General features: G+C 41.0%; 1 protein-coding gene across 1 annotated transcript in view; it reads left to right on the top strand.

Annotated features, from left to right (window-relative positions):
* MDN1 (midasin AAA ATPase 1) overlaps positions 1-24,616 on the top strand; it is a 3,484,183-nt gene that overhangs the window by 3,170,546 nt on the left and 289,021 nt on the right. Inside the window, exon 89 of the mRNA XM_044071809.1 lies at positions 11,752-12,065. Coding sequence (XP_043927744.1) covers positions 11,752-12,065 — 314 coding nt within the window. The remainder of the gene's footprint in view (positions 1-11,751; positions 12,066-24,616) is intronic.

The following is a 24,616-nucleotide window of genomic DNA, read 5'->3' as shown; positions in this document are numbered from 1 at the left end:
TGAGAGTTACCCGGGCTTGTTGCAGTGGCAAAGCCAGTTAAATGCCATATGTTTGAGTTTAGTTTTAAATTGTCCTAGGGAGGAGAGCAAAGTAATATCACCTGGAAGTAAGTTTCAGGCTCTGCCTGTAGCGTTAGTAAAGAGGGCATCTCCAGCGGCGTTGATTTTGATTGTCTGAATTAGAAGTTTGTTCGAGGATCGAAGCAATCTTGGATTGTTGAGGGGGGGTGATAATATTTTGAAGGGCTGGTGTGTTATCTGGGTTATAGAGGATTTTGTTAGCCATGATCAGCAGGTTATATTGGATGAGACTGGGAAGTTCTAGCCACCCAAGCTGTTTTAGATTGATGCAGTGGTGTGTTTTAAAAGGCATTCCAGTGGCAAACCTGACAATATGATTGTAACAGGTTGACAGTCTATTTAGTACAGATTTGTTTAGATTGGAGAGAAGGGGGGAGGCGTATAAAAGTGTTGAGAGTAGATGAGAGCGAGCTATAGCCATCTTAGCTGGAGGTGTTAGGAAGGCTTTTATTCTATACAGTGACCCAAGTTTTTTATTGATGTTCTTCATTGTTTGATTTACATGTAGGTCAAACTTTAGGTTATTGTCAATAATGACACCTAGTAATTTTGTAGAGGGGTCAGGGGAAATTATTGTCCCATCTTTTGCATTTATGATAAAGGTGAAGGCGGCAGACCTATGAGTTGGAGAGAATAACAGCATTTTAGTTTTTTTGGGATTTAGTAACAGTCTACGTTCAGAGAGCCAATTTTCTATGGTATTAAAGGTGGACTGAGTAGCGGCCCTCAGGTCTGTGGGAGACATAGCTGAGCAAATCAGGGTGGAGTCATCAGCGTATTGGATACAGCTGACGTTTGGTATGACTGTATACAAGTCATTAATAAAGATGGAAAACAGTAGGGGCCCTAATATGGAGCCTTGTGGTACTCCAAGGATGTTTGGTAATAGATTAGAGAGCTTGTTCTGCCATAGGACAGCGTGTTGTCTTCCATTAATGTAGGATGTAAACCAAAGAAGGGCATTAGTATCAAGGTGGAAAGTTTGCAAGGTGGGAACCTGAAGTTGGTGATCAACCATGTCAAATGCCTTAGAAAGATCCAGGAATAGGGCAGAGGATATGTGATTATTGAAGCGGTTATTGTGCTTAGTATTGGTAAAAGCCATTAACGCTGAGGTTGTGCTATGATGTGGACGAAAACCATGCTGGGTGTCCGCCATGAGGTGATTTTGGATTAGGTGGTGCATAAATAGTTTTTGTGTACATTTTTCCATAATCTTTGCAAGTGGAGAAAGTATAGCTATAGATCTATAATTGGAGAATTCTGTAGAGGAACCTCCTTTATGTAGTTGGATTATGTAGGATGTTTTCCAGATGGTGGGAATGTTATCTTCTGCTATGGTATGATTGATTAGTATCGATATTGGATAGGCAATGACATCAGCTGATTTTTGAAGGTACTCAGCGGGGAGCTGGTCAGCGGAGAGTGTGGTCGGTTTTAATTTTTTGATCATGTTATGGATAAGAGATGTGGACACTGGTTGGAAGGAGAATGAGAGACGTTTTTTAGAGGTAGAAGTGTCAGGGGCAGGGGAGCTAGAAGGTAATTGTCTAGCTAAAGCTTGAATTGTTCCAGTAAAGAAATGGTTAAAACTGTCAGAGACCTCCTCTGGGGATTTATCAATGGTGGTAGCAGGGATAGGTGTAGATGTTTTACAGGGCGGAGTAGATTGTTCAGCCATGCCCAGAACGTCTGAGGATTGTCCTTGTTGGTTGTCTGTAAATTGCATTAGTATTGTTTTTGTCCTGTAGAATACATTTTTTTGTTTCATTCCTAGCATACCTATATTTAACATGATCATGGGGGTCTTTTGTGGAACGCCATTGAGCCCATAGTTTTTCTGCTGGTAATTTTTTAGTCTTGTCTCTTTAGATAGCCATGGTGCAGTTCTTGCTTTTGTACGTTTTGAGCGGGCAAGTGCATGTAGATCAAGAATTCCAAGAAATTTGTTTGTTAAAATAGGCAACTGCCTCCTCTAAGGGTAGGTGTTTTAGCATGGACCAATTGCAAGAGCTAAGCTCCAGTTGGAATTTGTCTGGGTCAAAGTTTCTTTTGCTCCTGACTTTTTTGAATAGGGGTTGTTGTGGGGTAATGGCTTTATCCTTAACTATGTAAGTGAGAAGATGGTCACTTAGGTCATTGGGTATGGTACCAGCAGTGTACAGTTTGGGATTGCTATTTACGTGTACCCAGTCGAGTATACTATCTTTTTGGTTGGGTTTACCTAGTCTGGTAGAGGTGGTAATGGTTTGTGTAAATGCATGCAAGTTGATGTGGGTAGAAGAGGATTATTTGGAACAAGAGCCCCAGTCGATGTTAGTCTCCTAGTATTAGTGTTTCTTGGGGGTAGTGACAAGATAGCCAATGAAGCGTGTCTTCAAGTGTGGCTACATTATTACCTGGAGGAATATACATACAGATGATGTTGATGCTTTTACTTTTGTTAAGTTGCAATCTAGTGGCAATAATCTCTGAGTTATTGATCTGAGGTGGTTGAATAACATCTATGGTCACATTCAACTCAGATTTATAGAGTACACCCACCCCTCCGCCTTTCCTGGAAGCATGTAACAGCCTGTGTATATTATATCCGGGTGGTAGCACTTCATTGTCAGTAATGTTAGGTTTTAACCATGTCTCAGACAGAGAACATCAGGGGAGTAGACAGCCAGGAGGGCATGCAATTCGTGTACCTTATTATTAATGCTCCTAATATTAAGATAAATGATGCAAATATAAATATAAAAGTACATAAATCTATATATTTTATATATGTCCAATATTAGTTATCTCCTTTATGGAGAGTGATGAAGTTAAATTGAAAAACAAAATTTTAAAAACAAGACTGGCCTGTAAAAAGAAATGAAGTGGCATAATTTAACTAGTTCACCAGAATACTGGATGATGCGATTTTTACTCAACTTGAAAATTTAATCCTTGTCTTGACTTTTATTTTCAGTTGGCAAGTGAAGCACCTTCCTGTGAAAATTAAACTTCATATTTATTTCAAGTTTGTTTTATGTGCCAGTCACTTCACTTTGCTTCCTGCAAGTCTGGAACTAAAAGGTTTTATATTTAATTTCATTATATGATTTTGTATTTACTTTTGGTATGTATATACATAAATAGAAAGCTAAGCTGATAGTCACATCAGTCTGATGGGAGACCACATTACAAATGGGTACAACATTTAAATTGAGTAACAAAAAATTGTTGCCAAAAAAATTGTTTAAATGGAGTCAATTAAAAGTGTTATGTTTAAGTTGTGATGAAGAGAAATTTGGTGCAGATGTGGAGAAGTTACATACCTGGAATATTAGTAGATATAAATAGAGTTTATTTTCTTTTTTTTTATTTTCAGTTTACTATGAGTTTTGAACTTCTGAGTTTTTTCTGAGTTTGTTTACATAGCAATTGTGCTAGTGCTTCATTCTGCTTCCTGCAAGTCTGAACTATTTGAGTTTGCAAGGGAGCTTCTGTGTTTTTTCTAACTAAAAGTATTGGATTGGGTTTTCTCTACCACAAGCTAGTAGTCAGGACTTCCTAATATTAAGATGACAGACAAGGAGAGAGTTAGTTGGTCTACTGGTTATAGTTTTGTGCCTTGGGTTGCAGGTCAAGAGGGAAATTGTATCGGTGATGGATGGGCCTGGATTGGGGTGAATGTCACCACTGAGTATAAGACTAGACCTATACTCAGTGATGAGCCTCAGGAGTTTGTTTAAAAGTTTGTAGTAGTGTCTGGATCTTGAGCTAATGTTTCGGGGGATGGTATGCTGTAAGATTGAAAGTGATGTTGAGTTGTACCCAATGTTAATGGTATGGCTAAAAGTGGGATATTCTAAAGCTGGGGTGATAGTATGTCCAGCAGGAAATTGATACCCATTAAGCTGTTGGTTTTCATACAAAGTGAGTATATAAGTGGCTAGCAGAAGGGGTAGTAAAGAGTAGTATAACATAATGAGGGAGGAGTCAAGTGGTTGGAATCAGTTTGATGACACAACAGATATAAAGTGAGATGATCAGAATGGAGGTAGTAGAGTGGATGGAGGAATAATTGTGTTATTTGAAAGCTGATAGGGTGGTAATGTAGGGTGGAAAGGAGTATGATGGTGAGGATGATTGGGTGTTGTAATAGGGGTGTGGTAAAGTACCTATAAGTGAAGAGGTACTGGGGCGGGTGGGAATTGGGGGCAGGGAGGGGTGTGAAACGAGCCCGAGTGGAGCAGGGCTAACACTGACTTCAAGTGTATCTGTAAGCTATATTATGTAAAGTAGTGTTAAATAGGCAATACTATGTAAAGTAGTGTTAAAGAAGCTATATTATGTAAAGTAGTGTTAAATAAGCTATATTATAGTGTTAAATAGATGCTTAAATGTAAATTAGAATTGAAACTGAATCTTTGAGTTTTTAACTGAGTGTTTGTCAGTTTTGATATAATCTGTACTTAGTACTAAGGTAAGGGTAGTGTTTAGACTGTGTTTTGTGCTCTAGCAAGGGTATTCCTGTGCTACAGGACAGGGATGCAGAATACAATTTCAGGGCTAGGTGAGGGAGAGCAGTGTGAAAGTAGAATGTTCAGAGTTAGGTTCAGTAAGTAGTTCTATACAGGAAGCTAGGGGCAGCTAGATTTATTTAAGAAAATGTAGAGGGAGACAGACTACTATGGGGGACGGATTAGTGGTGCCTTTAGACCCAGGTCAGCTGAAAACAGTATGTAGTATTATAATGTAGTATAGGTCTTAACCTTAGTCAAAGGTGGGTTGGATTCCAGATAGATGTTTTGTGGGCACAGTGTTCTGGATAGCTTCTTTCAGGTAGGAGATTCTTTTGAAAGTGATTTAGAGGGGGTCTACCTAGAAATAAAACATACATAAGGAGTGAGGCATTTACAACTAGCCACCAGACAAGCAGGCATTTCAGCATTCACATCAACCAGAGAGAATATGGTAGACAGCAGCTCCGTGAAACTACAACAGAGTATCAGTTTTGTTTTACAGTATGAGATTGTATCCAGACTGAAACAAAGTTAGACCTTGTTATTTGTTCTAAAAATGGCTTAACAACCAGGATTACATTGCTAGGAAAACAGTAAGTACTTTGTAATTAAAACATTCTTCAAAAGCATCTGGCATTTGTAAAAAGGGTTCTAACTTGCCTAGGGTACACCATAAATGAAAATAAATCACAACTGGTACCCTCTCAAAAAATTACATTCCTGGGTGCAAGCTTGAATACAACTGCCCAGATGGGCTTACCTTATGCCAGAAAAGCAAATTCATTTGGTAACTTAGTTCAAACAGGTGGCCACAAACACCCTGCTATCTGCAAGACAAATTCTGCAAGCCTTGGGGTTCATGGCCTCCTGCATTCTACTAATTCAGTATGCAAGACTGCATATGAGAAAACTTCAGTGGTACTTAAAAAGTTTATGGAGTCGGCATTGTCACAGCCTGGAAGCAATGATTCCTATCATACCTTGCCTGCAACTAGAGTTCCTATGGTGGGCAGAGGCCTGCCACCAAAACAAAGGACTGCCATTCACTCAACCCCCTGCCGCCCAAATCCTAACAGACGCATCAGACTATGCTTGGGGGGCTCATCTGGCAGGGAAGTGCATTCAGGGCAAATGGAGCCCAAATCAAATTGCACCTTCATGTCAATCAGAAAGAGATGCTAGCTGTACAGAATGCACTGACAGCCTTCAAGGACTACCTTCATCCAGGACAATTAATGATAAAGACAGACAACACCACAGTTATGTGGTACATAAACAAGCAGGGGGGTACACACTCCTACTCCCTTTGCAGACTAGCCATGGCATTGAGGAATACGGCCTTGACCTACCAAATACAACTACAAGCTCAATTCCTGCCAGGAAAGCTGAATACTCTGGCAGACGAACTAAGCAGAAATCTCATGGACCCACATGAATGGAAACTGGAACCATGGATTTCCTTCCAACATGTTGACACGCAAATGGGGGAGTCCAGACATAGATCTTTTTGCCTCACCCCAGAACTACCAGTTGGACAAATTCTGCAAAAGAACTCATCACAAAGAAGACTGGAAAGTTGATGCTCTATCATTCATCATCAGTTTGCTTTTCCCCCTCTGCCTCTGCTCTCCAAAGTTCTACTAAAACTCACAGGATACCCACTCCTGCGCAATGTGTCACACCTTCCACCGTGGCACCTGCCTCAGGCACCTTACTCTCTCAGCAGAACAACCAAATTCTGCACACTCAGCTCCAAACCTTGAATCTTGCAGTGTGGCTAATCACCTAAATTCACCCTTAGCATCCCTCAGCAAACCTGTGATGGATGTAATTTTGGAGGCGAGAAGGCCTAGTACTAGAAAATCTTATGCTGACAAATGGAAAAGATTCTGTGCCTGGAATCAATCACGAGGAATAAGCACAGCAGTGCTCAATATTCCTCAGATTTTTACAATACTTGACTGAGATGCTTCACAAGGTCCTGTCGTTTTCTTCCATAAAAATCCATGCCTCTGCCATTTCAGCTCATTACAACACAGATCCTCCCCTCTTCTCTCATGCTCTGCTAAAGCAGCATCTCAGAGGGGTCAAAAACTTAAGACCACCCAGGAGAGCTCCAGCCCCTGCCTGGGACCTCAACTTTGTATTGGAAAAACTCACTCTCTCTCCTTTCGAGCCAGCTGCTACTGCAGATTTAAAATTTCTCTCCTGGAAAACAGCTTTTCTTTTAGCAGTCACTTCAGCTAGAAGGATTTCTGAATTACAGGCTCTTATGGCAGTGGAGCCTTTCATTATTTTCCATAGAGAGAGGGTGTCTCTCAGTACCATTCCATCCTTCATGCCTATGGTGGGTATCCAGTGTGGCTCTTAATCAGACCATTCATTTGCCAACATTCTTTCCCAATCCACAGAACAAGGGGGAGTGGATTCTGCATTCATTGGATGTACACAGACAACTTAGATTTTACTTAAACAGGACAAAATCTCTAATAAAATCAGAACTACTGGTGGCATTTGCTGCAGGGGCAGAGGGAAATGCTATTTCAAAGCAGACTATTTCCAAATGGATAAACCACTGCATTCGTTTCTGCTATATGCACCATGGTAAAACTATCCCCCAGGGGATCAGATTTCATTCCACCAGGACTGCATCTACTTCTACAGCCTTTCTCAGAGGTGTTCCTACCAGAGACATTCTAAAAGCTGCTACCTGGAGCTCATTTCATACATTCACCAAACATTACCATTTACCTTTCTTCTCTAAATCCAGAGCTGGCTTTGCCACTGCTGTCCTGCAGGGCCTTATAGCTGGCCTAATGCTGTAGAAATCCATCCTCCCAACCATATCTTTGGGAATCTACCCATATGTAATGACTGCAACAGTGAAACACGAAGAACATAGTACAGTTGTGTGCACTTACCATAAATGTAGATGTTCAAGTGTATTCACTGTTGCAGTCCTGGTTACCCTCACTACAGCCCCCTGTTTTCCTCTTACTATACCTCTACTTTCTTTTACTATGCTTAAAAGCCTTTTTGGTGTATTTGCTTTTGTTTGGAGGTATATGTTCTGTGTATATTTTTAATTTTATATATATATATTTTGCTCCCCATTTGGGGGGCACCTGACATCTGGGGCAAGAAAAACGATGTAATGGTGTTGGCTGCATGTTTTATACCCCTGACGACCTGATGTCATGGAAGAAGGGACAGCAACTGACGCAGGACCCAAGACTTTAATTAGGCTGACTGAAGGCAACCTGCCAGCAGATTACCCAAATGTAATGACTGCAACAGTGAATATACTTGAACATCTACGTTTATGGTAAGTGTACACAACTGTACTTTCTCTCACACAATCAGAATGGAAGGTATGCACCCAACTAAATTTTGGAATACTATAGACATACTACAGAGTGCGCAAAGTACCATGAGTCACTAGCAATATCAGTAATACTCCTCCATTGACATGCTCCTGTGTTTAATGGATGGACTCCACCATGGCATGATCTGCAGTCACTGGTGCTTATTTCAGAACACCAGTCCACATTAATGCAGCCAACAATAATGTAAGAATGGAGGGAATGGGAAAAAACAATTGACTGCAGCTGTATTTAATGGGAATTAAGCAGCCCGCCCAATACACCTGCAGCCACTAATAATGAAGTCCAGTCAGGTCACCACCACTCCCTCCTCCCATGCTTCAAATCAGCCAAAGGCAAGCTTTTCAACTGGGTGGGACAGGGAAGGAATTTTAAGGGCTCCCTGCGCATGCACGCACACACACACACACACACACACTCTTTTGCAACTCCCCCTGGCTAGCCAAGTGTATGCTATAGTGTACATAGCATATGCTTGCCGATGTCCTTGTTTAGGTTAACTTGTATGCATTTATGACACTTGTCCTTCTTACCTGAAGGAACTGGTTGTGGCATAGTGCCCCATCTATGCCTTGCGCTCAGTTTTCCAAGGGCTGTTGGTGGTTCCACAGATATACCTCTCTTTGCTCATTTGCTTGGGTGACTTACTGCTTCACTGGCTGCCGGAGTATCCCTTTTTTACTGTTTTCCATTGGTCTATGAAAACTTCTCTCTCTGATGCTTTTAGCTGCCAAAAAAGCAATTGGAAGAAATTCGGAATCAAAATTCAAACAGAATGTAATTAAAGTATGGAATATTGTAAAGAAGATAAGAGCCAGAGGTGAAATCTTTTCAAAAGGGAAGGAGCAAATTACATGCAAATAAAAGGAATTTGTGGAAACAATACATGCAGAATAATGTTCAGGAGGAGGAGTGAGGTTTAAGGGAAGCCAGGAAATGAACAATTTATGTAAAGTTGGAATGAGTGATTGTTAGAGAAAACATGTATGTATGTTGCATGAAAATAATGAAAGTGTCCGTAGCTTTCCTCTTAGTGTGTGTATAGCTCTGCCAGGGTGTAAATTGTGATTTAGAACGCATGTTAAACAATTCTCCTTTTCACACCGCCTTTATAGTGTATAGTGTGTAGCTGTATAGCATTTTATTTAATTTTGCTTTTTAGCCTTTACTTATTTTGGTGCTCCAGTTTCCTCCTACATCCCAAAGACATGCTGTAGGTGGATTGGACACTTTAATTTGGCCCTAGGTATGATTGTGTGCCTTCTGTGGAAGTTTGGACACCGGGCTGGCAACTCGACACTGTAAAAACTCTACTGCCAATCATGAGCGGACAGGTGATCCACTGTGGCGACCCCTAACCGGGAAAAGCCGAAAGAAGAAGCTTTTACTTATTTTATTTTTATTCCGGTTTCCTTTTATGTTTGTATGTTTGTGTTTTATTTATATTCATTTTATTGTTGTAACTGGTTTTACACACTAATAAAGCTGGCACTGTCAGAAGTTAAAATATTCTGCTAAAGCTCTAGATTTGTTGACTCGGTGCCTTTAGAAGTTCTACCCTATAGAGCACTTTTTTGAACTATTACTCTACTGTCCAGAAAGTAGAGTGGTGTTGGACTCTCCTTACTGAGGTCTTTCAGCAGAAAATCCCACTTTTCTACATGTGTGAACAAATGCCTCCATTATTCATTTATGAATAACTTTCCTGCTGTGTGACAGTCACCCCTCCATAGGAGATTAGTCATGTGGCATTTAAATTCTTTCCCATTGTGTACAGAATTTAAGGACAAGCTTCCTGATGAGAGACATCTTGTAGATATTATATAACACCGGTTTTATAAGATCTTCACTGGTTGCCAGTCAGGATTAGGTGTCTCTGAGATTCTGATACATAACTGTCATACGCCTTTCCTATCTTGAGCCTTGCATATTTAAAGAGCTGCTGATGTCTTCTACCTCGATGAGGCACCTCAGGTTATCAGATAAAGCATCTGCAGTGTGCTCAAAGTGCCTGTACTAAAAAATCTGATAGACTTTTTGTGCACCTTTGTCTCCTTAATTCTTTTCTGTGGATGTACCTGAGTTGTTACTTTTTTTTTAATAATGTGTGTGCCATGTTTGTTTATCTTTTTTAATTGACAGAACCCACACTGTGGAAGTAGCAGACTCTAAATCCAACTTCAGACCAGTGACAAGTAGAGTACCACAGGGTTCAGTCCTAGGTCCTCTCCTGTTTGGTATCTACTTCTCTGAAGTACAGGCTAACACAGAAAGTCTTTGGCTAACAAAGTTCGCAGATGACTGCAAACTAGGAGCCATAATCAAAACTCCTAACGATGTGGACATCCTACAAAAGGGCCTCACTGAGACAGATGCCTGGTGTCAAAGCCATGGCCTCAAGCTCAATGCCAAAAAGTGCATTGTCATCCCTTTTGGTAAAAACTCTGTACCCGTGAACTACCACATAGGCGGTAGTCTACTTAACACCAAAAGTGTGATGAGGCCTTGGGACACAGGTGGACAGTAGTCTCTCCTTTGATAATCACATCGCTACAGTAGTCAGGAAATCCTTTTACGTGGCACACCTCATCACAAAAGGTTTCTCATTTAGGAAAAAATAGGTCATTGTTCCCCTCTACTCATCACTCATTAGACCCATTATAGAGTACAATGCCCCTTTTGGTATGTACCTCACAAGACATCTACAACAACTGGAAAGGCCACATAAATATCTCACAAAGAGGATTACCAGCCTCAAACAGATGCCCTACTCAGACCGTCTCAAAAAACTCCAGCTTTAATCTGTCGCATATCGCCTACTCAGAGACGATCTCTGCCTAACATACAAAGCTATGTCAAACCCAGAGCTGTTGGACATGCTCCACTTAAAGAAATCCCAATCCCTCTGACCTACATGCTCTAGGGACCTAAACCTTGTCACCACAATAAACAGAACATGCTGGAGGGATAGATTCCTGTCGCAGAGACTTCCCATACTCTGGAACAAACTACATGCCTGTATCAAACAAAGCTCCTCATTAGAACTCTTCAAGAAAAATCTTGATTGGATGAGAGATAGAAAATTCACCCTGGGGATCACTTCTGTGGCTCTGCTTGACAGGGGCACAGGAAAATAATTTGCTTGGGTGGCAAAAGCCAGGGTACCATTTGGCTAGACTTATATAGGCCCTAGGGCCAATAGCCTAGTACCTACCTATGAACCTATGTGTTGAGTTTAGGCATTGGAATACTCAGATAATTAAAATAAAAAAATGGGCTTCTCAGCAAAGAGCTTCTCAACAGACCAGTTGCTATCTATTCCTCCTGTCCGGAGTTCTGGGCTGCTGCCTTGTTTTTAATGTTTCTGGATAATGCTTCAAAATTCTAACATTTTCCCCTCTTGTGAAGAGATAATAGGGAGTGCCTTCTCATTTATTGGTGTTCCTTTGACATTATCCACTAAAGTGAAAATTACTAGAGAGGTGTGGGCAGTTTTACACAGTCGTGCCAACTGCTGGCTTACGTGTTTTAGAATGATTGATGTCTCAAAACTGAATTCCTTACTGATGGAGCTGCCCCTGAAGTAGGTACATAATTTCACATGATTTTCTGTTGTGTTAATTTAGATTAATTGTGTTAAACAAGGCTGTGTGTATTGATGTCACTTGTGCTGTACTTACTAGCTTGTACTGTTATCTAATAGCAGAGTTCCTATGCTGGATTTAAATGGTTACAGCTACTGAAAAACATGTTGGTTACTTACAAGTTTTGAAATTGTTCTTACACAGGGGAGAATCCATATGAGATAGAAGACCAGATTAAAGATTCAAATGAGTGCCAAGAGGGAGAAGAGAAAGATGACGTCAGCAACCAAGAAGAGGGAGAACCGGGCCAGGACGTGGCTGAGGAAGGCACTTCAGAGGATAAAGAGGAGGCAAAAGAACCGAAAGAGGATGGCACTGCTGAAAAAGGCGAGAGTGAAGCAGAAGAGAGTGAGGGAGCTTCAGAAAGCATGGCTGATAAACCAGAGGATGAAAATGAGAAAGTGACGAAGGAGGATGAAGACATGGGAATTCCAGCTGATCAGGGGCAGCAAGCTAAGGTTTTCAATCTTTAGTTTGTAAAAGTAGTGTTCTTCAGTTTCACTAAAAAGCCCTCTTAATTTCTCCTGTTAGTAGTTACCAGATAGTGTTATTTCAACAAAACTTAAATTGATGTACACTGTTTTTGTCCACTGTTTTATTTTATTTTCTTAATGAAAAAACAAAATATTTTTCTTTTGTTTTAGTGACAGCTACATGGCATTATTTCAACAAAACTTGAATTGAGGAAGCTGTACATTGATCTTGTCTCTAGTTTTCTTTTTGGTAGCTTTGGATAGGATATGTCGCATGATGAATTCTGGTACCCTTTCACTAACACAGCTGTTGTTTATCTAACTTCATTAAGATGCACTGATAAATCTGTGTAAAATTTCTGCATTTCTTTCTGTCTTGCACGTGTGGATTTGAGCACATTAATACAGATTCCTTTGTCATATAAGTGGTATTTGATGATTTTGTATTTTCTGTGGAACTTTGGTGCTTTTGGGCTTCCAGGATAGGAGTAACACAGCTGTGTGATGGCCAAGTGTGCAGTATTGCCCAAGTGATATTTGCTGACATGTCACTGTGAGAAGTTTCTTTTTTCTTGACTTGACGGTGTGAGAGATGTTTAAGTAGGGAGCACAGTATGGGAGTAATGGGGCTCTGCTCCCTCACCCACAGAAAAAAAAGTATCATTTCACTGTTTTAGTTCAAAACAGCTTTATCCATGGACTTCACATGATGCATAGGGCTCTCTTCAGTGACTCTTCTATAGATAAACATTTGTGTAGAACGTAGAGTACCTTAGACAGCCAGAACCACAGCCAAATGTGAGTTTGACCTTCTCTTAATTATAAAATTTTTATTTTATTTATTTTACATTTGTTAACCGGGCTAGTCCAACTGGATACAAGTCCATTTTCAGTGGAGGCCCGAGGAGAAAAGCTCCACTATCTACATACATGATAACAAAACTTTAAATACAAAATATATGTTGGTTTTAAGTTAAAAAAGTCGAAATACATAACAAAGTAAAAGACAGTAGTAATGATTGAAAGAACTTACTAAAAAGGGGGATAGAGAGACAAGGAAGTAGTTAAAGTACAGATATGTGAGAGAAAGGGAGAGAAGAATTAAATTTCCAAAGCAGTTGTCAGGAGTGTAATGAGAGAAGTACAGTTATTTATTTAAGGTAGTCCTATAATGGGTTAAAAGGGGAAAAAGTAATTAAGTGAAGAATTAGATAAGGGAGTAAGTGTAGTGGATATGGGAGACGGATAGGAAGTCAATGAATGATTAAGTTATTTTGGAAGGGTTTTCACATCTTTAAGCCATGGCTCATTAAGTAACTGAGCAGTACCATTCCCCATTGGTTACATATGTTTGAATTAGCACTCCTTATCTGCTTCTGTGGTGTCTCTGTTGGCATATGGATTGCAGCAGCAGTTCCACTTAACCAGAACCCCCCTCCCCATTATAAAAAGTTCAGAAGTAAGGATCTGTTGCTAGATGCCTACGCATCATGTGCATTTCTGATCATAACAAGCACATCATGTAGCGATGGGGAACATCTGTAGAAGAAGAATTAGACCTTGCAGTGCTTTTCTCTGATATAGATTTCAAAACAAAGTCCCTGAAGAGCCATGATTATGTGAAACATATCAACAATCCTTGAGATTAATGTTTGGCATCACACACACTCAAACCAGGATTGCAGCTGTGAGCAGAGTGTTAGAAATAAATATGGTCACACCCTTCTGAGCTACAAATGGACATAAAACAATATCAGATTTGGGATGCTGCTTTCACTGGCAGTTGCCTAAAGGATCTTGAGTTGAAGACAGGAAGTTTCACCATTTGCTTTTATAGTAGGGAGGCCAGTGAGACTAGTCTTCTACTAATTCTTCTTTCTGCTTTTCCCGGTTAGGGGTCGCCACAGTGGATCACCTGTCCACTCATGATTGGCAGTGGAGTTTTACAGTGTCGAGTTGCCAGCCCGGTGCCCAACCTTCCACAGAAGGCACACACTCACACGCACGCACACCTAGGGCCAATTTAGTGTGTCCAATCCACCTAGACTAGTAAATTCATAAAATAGGAAGCAGCCTTTTAAATCCAATGGCACACCCAAAGCAGCAAACTCTCAAGATCAGCAGCAAGACCAGCAGACAGCCCAGCAGTAATGGCCAAAGACCATTACTCTGTCCATGAAGGATGTATTGTTTCTGTGACTACTTTCCTAGCCCCAGGGAAGTGGTCAGGTGAGGGCTGTCCTCCATGACAAGTCATAGAATTCATAGAACAATGTGTAACATGGGTACTGGTGCACAAAACCCTGTAGCATTCTCTCGCATTCCAAGCCAACTAGGTTTCTTTCTCCCCATTCCAAGAAATTCAGTAACTTGAAGCTTCCAGATTTAACCCAAAATAAATTAATGGGTCTTGTTCCTCTATTAAAACAATTTTTTTTTTATTTTATACTGATCTCTAGACCAGGGAATTGTGCCCAGTCCTATATGTGGAATTCATTACCTTCATTTTCACTAGAAATTTAAAAATGTTAACAGTGTAGACATCACTTTCCTTTCTTAATTAGCAGGACTGTTTTTGCACATTAATTAAAGACTCTTATCTTCATATTTCCATACGTCAAAGCATGCAGAAAATGTCTTATTTTAAGTGCAAGGTCATTACTTTTCAGTACAGACCTTACCCTTTGCACTGTCATATGTACCTCATATTTTCACTAAGTGGTTTTGCCTATTAAAGCCTTTCTCAGAGTAGGAGGAGGAATATGTGTTTCCCTACCCAGATAGCTGTCTGTTAGTATGTCTCAGTAGCTCAACAAGGGAGCACACTCACCTTTGGTGAAGAAAGCTGTGGGTTCTCTTCCCACACCAGGTACTTGGATTAATGTTCCAATACTGACACTGCAGTGTAGCATAAGAGTAGTGCTGCACCTCCTGAGTGTACCATCCTTCGGATGAGGTGTTAAACTAAGACCCCATCTGCTGAGTTCGTGGCAGCTCAGTTAGATCTAGCACTTAAGAGAGGGAGAATTTTCCCTGGTGCCCTGTCTAAATTTCCCTTAGTATGAATATCACCTCAGGTTTCCCCAGAAAAGAGGGGGCCATCCATTGGCCTAGTGAGACTAACCCAGTCAACAAAGTGTAACTTAATAAAATAAAATGATGCAAGCCTAAATCCAGATCCCTGCCTTCCTTGAAGTTCAAACAGACAACTCTGACAACATTTAACACAATAAAAACCATTACAAAAATTAGGAAATGCATTGCCCAACAATATAAAAACTCCCTCATCACTCTAAACAAGCAATCCAGTGGGCTAATCAAGTGTACCAAAGGTACATTTTAAACACATTTATTGAATTTCACTTGTGATATAGGCAAACTTACTTTTATATAAAGAAATTGAACCATATGAACAAGTTCACGTTTACAAACTTAGGGTATATAGCAGTATGTGCAATATATAATCTAAGCAACATTACACAAGTCATTCAATTCCAATTTTCCCTTAAACCTCATTTCTCCTCCGAAATATTTTTCTGCATGTATTGCTCCTACAGTTTCCACTTTTTCTATGTAATTTACTCCTACCCTTTTATAAAGATCCCACTTCCTGTTCTTTTATCTCTGTTACAATATGTACTACTTCAAGCATAGTTGGTTTACATTTTGAGTTCCAATTTCTAGTAATTGCTTTTTGCGCAGCCAACAGAATTAAACTTAAGGTATTACTTTGTCTAGGCAATTCAAATTCTACATCCCAGCTCATAAAATAATTTTCTTAGTGACATTCCTTTGCTCCCCCTGTATTCCTGATAGAGTACTCGGCAGGAATTTTTTAAAGTCTACCAACTCATTGCATTCCAGTAACATGTTTTCAGTTACCACTTTCTTCCCCATCACACCAACATTTGCCATTTGCCTGAGGAAAAATTCTGTGGCGTCTGCTATGTGGTGTAAACTTGCCTTTGCAAACACTTCAAGTCAAAATCCTAAATCTTCCAGACTTTGTTGCTTATTTGAGAGCCATACATATGTCCCACCTTTGTTTGTGAATTGCGTATCTAATCTCAGTTTCCAGTCTTTTCTGACATTATCTGATTGATTCCTATAGTTATTATGCAATATTTTATGTGCCCTCCTTAATTATCCCTTTTTTAACAGCAGCGTCTTTTCTATATTCAATTAAAAACTCAACCATTGCAGGCCGATTGTTTAGAGTTCACCTATCCCTTTATCTGTATTCTGTTATCAATTCCTGAAAGATAAGGCAGCCTGCAATCCAAATGTCTTCTTGCCCTCTTCCCATTCTGATACCTCTGCTCAAATTATTTGTTCCCAATACCTTGGTTCCTTTGTCAGCTTCCTCCAGTAAATTCCAGGCCCCTGTTGTCTATTCTCTGTACCCCTAATTGCAGTCATCCCTGTCAGCACAATCTCCTTTCTCTATTCATGTGTTGGCTTAATTCTTAGTATACTTTCTGCTTCTTTATGAATATAATATTATGTATGAATGTTGTTGTTCTTAAGGATCTGCATCCAAAATCCCATTCTTTCCTTATCTCTTGAATTTACCCCTTGCTTCATCTTCCATTTCCACTATGAATGGTAGCTTTCTGATTGTGTTATGTAAACGAGCCTTAACTGTGTAGCTGTGAAGTATCCCTTCATATCAGGTGATCCTAAACCTCCTTGTTCTTTTAGGAGAATCAGCTTACCCCATTTGACTCTTGCTCTCTTCCCCTCGCAAATAAAATCCTTCAACACTTTATTCATTACTGTCCACAACTTCTCCTCTGGTTGATAAAATATGCCTGACCTGTGTATAAAAGTGAAGAGATAAAAAACATTTTTACTACTTGTATCTTAAGCAAGAGCTTCCAGTTCTTCAGTTTTTGTATCATCATTTGCATCTAATGTCCTTTTCATTCCTCCTCATGGTTGGGTCATGGATCCGACCTTCAGATCTGACTCTGTTGCATTCTTACAGACTAGGATCCAAGTTTTGAGCTCCTCCCTCTTCCCATAATGCCCTGTCTTTTGCCTAACCTCCTCAGATCTCATTTGCCACCAGAATTGACAGATGTGGTTTCTGAAGTCTCGAGCTTATGAATTTTGTTAGTGGAAATTCTTCAGTATTCTTTGGTAGTCTTCACTAGTCATTTCTCTTCCTGTAATTCTTTACCAGTTCTGCCTCCCCTTCCTGTCGTTGGGCCATAGCCAGAGTTTTTTTATTTCTCCCTTCTTCTGCCATCTGTTTAAAAAAAATATCTGTTGTAGTGATTAGCTACCTAACACTCTGGTTATTTCTACTGTGTTTTGGTGACTATGGTGCTTTCTATTTCAGAGTTGCCTTGTTGTTTACTGGTGCGCATGTTGTGTCTTTCCCTTTGGCTATGTCTGATAAACCTACGGGATTCAAAAGGTGCTCAGAATGTGGCCACATACCACATTCTGATACCCATAGCAAATGCGTTTGTTGTTTTGGGCCTGAGCATTTGCGGTCAGCTTGCTCTGTTTGTGAAGGGTTTAAACCCAGGGCAATTGCCGTGTGCAAGAACAAATTGATTTTTACGGGTCTTTTGCCTGCTTCTGATGTCTCTCCAGGGGCTCAGACCCCTTCCAAGAGTGTGTTAGGGTCTGCTGATCCTAGGAAATGCCCTCACAAGTCCATTGAGTGCTTCGTCAGAGCCACCTTCCAAGCTTCCAAGACATTCAGATCCAACAGGGATGCATCAGAGACTGACTTCAGCGCCGGTGGATCTGAAACACTCCTTTGATCCAGCTGCTGTTATTCATGTAGCCAGTTCTCCCAAAGCATCCACTTCCTCTTTGGATCCTATAGCCAGGACTTGAACTTCGGAGTTATGCGCGGGAGCTGCATCTGCCTCCGTGCTACTGCAGATTCCAGGTAGACATTGTAGACCACCTTCAGTAGCCTCCTCCAGGTCACTAGGAGCCTTGCTGAGTTCGGCGTGGACAGGATGATCAGGAAGATCCTCAAAACTCCAATCCAGATGGGGGTTTTGTCTGCTTTCTACCCAATGGGATCTGAGAGCGTTTCTATTCCAGTCCATTCTCCTCAGATCCATTCTTTGGTATCGGAGTCCCAGGATAGTAGCCACCAGAGAGAGCCTGGGTCAAATCTGAGGAGCTGTCCTTCCTCTACGCTGACCACCACCACCCTGACTTCCTCTGCTCCGATGTCGTCTGCTCACAGCAGGTCTCTGATCCAGGATGTCCCCGTTGGATCCAGGGGGAGGGAGTCAAAGCCATCTCTTCCTCTCAGCACTTCGGTGCTAGACAGTTCGGTTCCGGTTCTACCTGGAACTCACGGATCTGGGATACCTGCCCTTTCTTCTTCAGTTGCCTCTATTCAGATGGAGCTGGGGAGGGATTCCCTGGGTCCGTCAGCATTCCAGGTTGCAGAAAGGGCATTCTGTAGTCATAGGGATCTGGTCTCTTTGAGCTATGAACCTCCCATTCAACCCTTCCCCTTGGATCAGAGAATTGAGCCTGTCATGCCTGGGGAGAGGTAGCCTGTCCAGACAAGCCTTCAAACTCTTCCCCTAGAGGAGACCCCCTCTTCTTCTGAGACTTCTGAACATTCCACAAAGGAGATCCATTGGAAAAAGACATGCAAAAGGGGGCACATTCCCTCCCCGTTGGAGTCTCTTACCAAGGACACAGACTTTGAAGGGGAGGGATGCTCACAGTCACCACCGGAGGATGTCTCCTTTAGAGGCATCTTAGAGATCCTGAGACAGAGAGAAGGTGGTTGGTCGGCCCAACCTCCCTCCTCAGAAGAGTCTGTGTTTTTGGAGGCTTTTGGGACGGGCCCATCTACAGCATGGGTGACCCCCCCCCCCCCCCAGCAGATGGCCTTGTGGATTCGAAATCCAGCCGGGACTGGAAGGAGCTGGACATGATTGAATAGATTCCAAAAAGACCAGATAAATTCTTGTCATTCCCCCCCAAGGATAGACCACATTGGGCAAAGACTGTTTGGTAGATGACATGGTTGTGGCAGCAGCTACCAAGAAGCAGCTAGCTGAACTGAACTCCACTGTCCATCTGACAAACAGGGATTCCAAGGCTCTGGACAGATTTTGTAAGTGGTGAAAACTCATACCTTTTTCACGCATTGCAAATTGGATATTGTGTTCAGGAGCAGAGCTTCATTTGGTTCTGCAGTGCTCCTGCATATCCTTCCTTGAGGCCCCCCAGGAGTTTTATAGCTGGGAGCTCTGACCCAAACTTGAGGAGGAATGAAAGGGACAACATCAGATTTTAAGTTATGTACTTACCATAACTTGGCATCTGTGTTGTCCTCTTTCATTCCTCTTCACCTTCCCTCCCAGCCATCCCCCTACCCAGTGCTCTAGAAGATCTTTTGGAGAACTGTTCAGGAGCCTAATATTCCTGGTTTGAGCGCCTCTTGTTTCTTAATTCTTTTTGTTTCTTTGCACACTCTCAGCTATTTGGGCAGCAAACTCAATCTGAGGAGGGTTAGGCAGAGGACACGGCATTATGGGAAGAGGAAGAAGATCTAGACTTGGATCCTAGTCTGAAAGCATATGGCTGAGTCAGATCCGAAGGCCGGATCCATGACGAGGAATGAAAGAGGACAACAGATGCCAAGTCACGGTAAGTATATAACTTATAATTAGTCTTTTCTCGCATATCCTTAGCTGCCAAATCCTTTTTAATCCATACTCCTAAATACTTCATTTTGTCATGTCCCCCCTAAATATGCGTATTGCTGGAGCAATTCATATGTGAGTACATACTTTATACCTATAGGCTTTGTTTTATCTTCATTAATTTTATATCCACAACACTGAGATGTCCTTTTCTGGTTCCATCAGGTAAAAAATATTGTCTGCAAATTAAGCAAACTTTTTTGAACAACTTACCAATTATATCCTTGAAGTTCTGAGTCCCTTATTTTTTTTTTTGCCAGTGCTTCTAAATGTAACAGAAATAACAAAGGGGAGGTTGGTATACTGGTTAAGGTGTTTACCTTACAGACACATGGTGCAAGATTTGATTCTTACATGGGGTAATTGGTAGGCTTAAAATGAACCACAAGGGCGGTTAAGTTAGCCTAGTACTAATATGTGAACCTAAGAAGCTGTGAAAGAGGAACAGTCTTGCCTGGTTCCTCTGTTCAATCACATCTCATCAGAGAGGAACCCTCCCACATTTTTGCCTCTAATCCCTCATATATCCTTGTAATTTAACCTTATTGTTGTATCAGGAAATGCAAATGCTTTCATTGCCTTTCTCATAAAATCACAGCTTACTCTGTCGAATGCTTTCTCTACATCAAGGCTTCGCAATAACAGCATTGTTCATACATTCTGCTTCCCTCTGAATCATCATTGTTTTATTTAATGTCAGATATTTGCCTTCCCTCCACAAAACCACATTGGCCCATATCAATTTTGGAATCACCTTTGCCATTCTTTTAGCCATTATAGACATAAACATTTTATAATCATGATTTAGAATTGAGATGTTCCTATAAGAAGCTGGATCACATAGGTCTTTGCTGTCTAAGTATTACAGTCACCACAGCTTTTTTTCCGGGATGTTGGTGCCTCTCCCCTTCTAAAATACTGTTAAATAAAACCAATACTGTTAAATAAAACCTTTCAGATGTTTATCACTTTCTTCCTTCCAACTTCCACTAGAATACCATCTGTTCCTGGAGGCATTCCTATAGATTTGGTAGTACATCATTATTTTTCTCTCTTCTCCTCATATCTTAACTGCTGGTTGTTGAGTCTCATTTACCTCTAACCTTGGCTTATTTAAGTCTTTCAGAAATATTTCCATTTGTGCTTTTTCTTGATTTCCCCACTTCCCATTTTTACACACATCTTCATAAAATTTCTGAAATATCTCTAATGCCTCCACGGAATCTGTGGTTATTTTTCTTATTCTAGGCTTCCTAAGGTTGGCCACAACACTTTCTAGTTTCTGTTGCCCAAGTCATCATACCAAAAATATTTATTCTCTGGAGTCGTCATCAAAATACAGTGCTTAACAGCAATCTTTCTAAGCTCATGCATATTATTCAGACAGTCACTTTGTTTCTCTTTAGCACTCTGCAGTTGTGCCTCCTCTTGTTCTGTGAGATTCCTCTTATTTTATAATACTTTAACCTTTGTCAGCCTCTCTAAATAATTTTTATTAGTACTTAACCAGATCAGTTTCTCTCATAACTCCCAGGTAATTTGATTCTTCTGGTCAGCAGCTGTGCTTTTTTTCTCTCTCTCTCTCAAACATTTTTCTTTGGAGTAGTGAAAAGGTTTCACTGGCAAAGTTTCTGCATGTGCCATGTTATCAGAAGAATGAGAAGTAGAGTCCCCTTCTGTTTGATGGCTCATTTTTTGTTGGACAAACTTTTGCATTTCCTCCTTAACCTGTTCTGCATCAAAAAATGATTTTGATCCTCCAAGAAAAAATATTCTGAAGACAGCTGGACACAACAGCTTGAATCTCACACCTTCCGCTCGGTGTTCCCTAAGTACTGGAATAAATTTGTTACTCTTCTGCCTGGTATACAGTGAATAATCATTTTATATGAATACTCTGCTGCCGCTAATGTTTAATACTTTGCTCTTCTACCACAGTTTTGTCAGGATCAACTCTTTCTATTAGGTTTGCATCTTTGCTAATAAAGGTTGTTGCTGCTTTCTCATGGCCATATTTGGTGTATACACATAGTGTCCCCTTTCACCTAAGTTACAGCTGTGAAATACTAGTCCAGTTGCTTATTTGTGCTTTCATAAAATTAATATGGTCTGTTCTTTCTAGTTTGGTACAGCAGAAAAGCACATATTTTCCCTACCTTTTCTGTCTTCTAATTCCGCCATTTTTGGAAACCTCTCTTCTTGAGCAAATTCATGCTCAGGCAGCCTTTTCTTCACTTTAGCCTTTGATTTTTGCATTTTTATCAGCTTATCTGAATATCTTTTTAAAGCTTCTTCCATTTTTCCAGCCTTTTGTTATTTGAGTCTATATACTCCTTCATTCTATTGTTTATTTTAATCAACTCTGAGCATATTTGACTTTTTTCCTTCTAATACTAGAAGCCGTGTCTTGCACCAAAGCTGGAGCTTGAACTGATTTTTGATGAATAGCTGCCAAGATACTTCCCAGGTAGTGTTTTCTTTTTACTATTTCTAGCTGATTTTCTTTCAGGCTTTCTGACAACTTTGCAGGCATCCAGGCAGTGCACCTACTAGCCAGTAAGTGAATTTTACTCAAATTGAGAATATCCGTGGCTGCATTTTCTCAGTTTCTGTTTTCACACTGGGAGAGCTGAAATCAAGCTGTTGATCAATGAACAGCCGTTTTGGAAGTCTACCAAAGCCATATTTAAGGTAAAATAGCTTCTACACTAGGGACAGGCGCAAGGCATTCTTCAGCTATGTCTGCAATCTCAAAGGCAATACATAATTATATGCAGAACTAATTCTAAATAGAGCCACCTGTACTCAGCTGGGAGATGTAGCAAACCTACTGGCTGAGAAATTTAGCTCCAGTTTTATTCCCATCTCCCTCCCAGATACCCTTCATGAAATACCCTTAACCATAATTCCTCCAACTATAATTGTGGAACAGGTCCTCAATACATTCTTTAGGACCAAGAACTCTGCATTGATGAGCCCTGATAGGACCAGGAATTCTGCATTGATGAGCCCTGATAATATCCCAGTTTGCCTCCTTAATAGCATGGAACATGACCTGTCAGAACCTCTAGAATTGTTATTTAATCATAGCCTCTAGACAGGCTTCATGCCAGACAAGTGAAGGATTGGAGCTGCCATCCATCTGCACAGGGGCAGGCCATCTGTGCACCTGGGTGACTACAGACCCATAAGTGGACTAGAGTCATACACAAGGCCGTGGAAAGAGTTGTCAAGGAAATCATAAACAATGACATAGAAACACTTCAGACACTGGATCCAACCCAGTTTTGTTTGTCAAAGGCAAGTTCTATCTACTCACTCTGCTGGACTTCGAGTAGGTCACTAAAGCTGATTAAGGGCAAAATGATACATACTGCCTACCTTTACCTAGACAAAGCATTCAATATAATACTCCTTCAGGCATTGTAGACAAACTCTCAAACTTGGGTATTAACCCCACGCCCCCCCCACCCCCCAGGAGACTATTGGTGACTGACCTCTGTGGACATAGAGTACTTCAATGCGGGGTTCTGGGGCCGCTTCTTTTTGGCATCTATGTCTGTGAAGTCAAGGGTCCTGGCTGACCAAGTAGCCTCCAAGAAGGCCTGTCACAGACTAATAACTTGTGCCAGAGCCACTCTCTAAAACACAGTGCCATGAAATGCATAATAACATCCTTTGGGAAGAGAGCTACCTCTGGAAACCACTGCTTTGATAATACACTCCTAAAAGTAGACCTAGTGGTCAGGGACTTGAGAATGTGTGTAGACATTAACCTGGCCTTTGGCCGTCATGTATCTATGGTAGTAAGGAAATCATACTGTGTTATGCAGCTTATAATCAAGGATATGGCATCTAGGTCCAAGGATTCCTTTGGTCTGATGAGGGTTGAGTACACTGGAACAAGCACTGAGTAAAACACCCACTTGTATATGTACCCTACCAGGCATATGTAACAACTGGAGCTTCCAAAGAGGTCCCTCACAAAAAGAATACAGAGTGTGAACAATATGTCCTACAGAGACTGCCTCAAAGCCATGTCCCTGTACTCAGTGTCTTACAGACTGCTGAGAAGCAATCTATGCCTGGCCTGCAAAGCATCCTCTGATCCCACTCAGATAGAGTGTTGCACATCTGCAAAACAAATAGCAACAGAATTGCCAGATTTATGGACATAAACCTACAACGTAAATGGGACATGTTGGAGTGACAGGTATGTGTGTTGGAGAATGCCACTTCTCTGAAACAGGCTTCCCATCTATGTGAAGCTGAGCTGTTCCCTAACCCAATTCAAGAGCAACTTGGACCAGTGAATGAGAAATGGAAATTTAGTCCTGGTCTGGCATCCATGTCTGTAGTCAAAAGCAGCCTGTAAACGTTTGACCACCCATGATGATCTGCATTTGCCAGGATCTGCATTAATATTTACTGCCTCCCTTGGATGCTTAACTTCATTTACAGTGATAGAGAATGTCTAGCTCTGAATTTAGAAGAAAGTTAAAAATGTCTTCCTTGATGGTGCCAGAGTATGAAGAGAAAGTGAAAGTGTTAGAGGCTAGAAACTGGTCACATTGTGTGGTGTCAAGGCCATCATTCTGATGGCTCCGCATGTGTGGTGAAGGGGTTAAGTACATTTCCATCTCATGGAAATACACCTGTGGAAGTTGTGCCCCAGTTACTGAGGGTTTAGGTTCTTTAGGTCTTTCTGTGCCCAAATTAGAGGACTGCTTTTGTCAGGGCAGAGCTGAACACACTTCATTGTTTGTGTTTCTTCCCCAGAGACAATGGGCCAGGAGGCCATGTCCCCAGCATCCTGCATAAAGGTGCAGACTGGCA

This window comes from Protopterus annectens, chromosome 1.part0, assembly GCF_019279795.1.
Source record: "Protopterus annectens isolate FY-2018-M chromosome 1.part0, PAN1.0, whole genome shotgun sequence".
NCBI lineage: Eukaryota > Metazoa > Chordata > Ceratodontiformes > Protopteridae > Protopterus > Protopterus annectens.
This window is presented reverse-complemented; position numbering and strand designations above follow the sequence as displayed.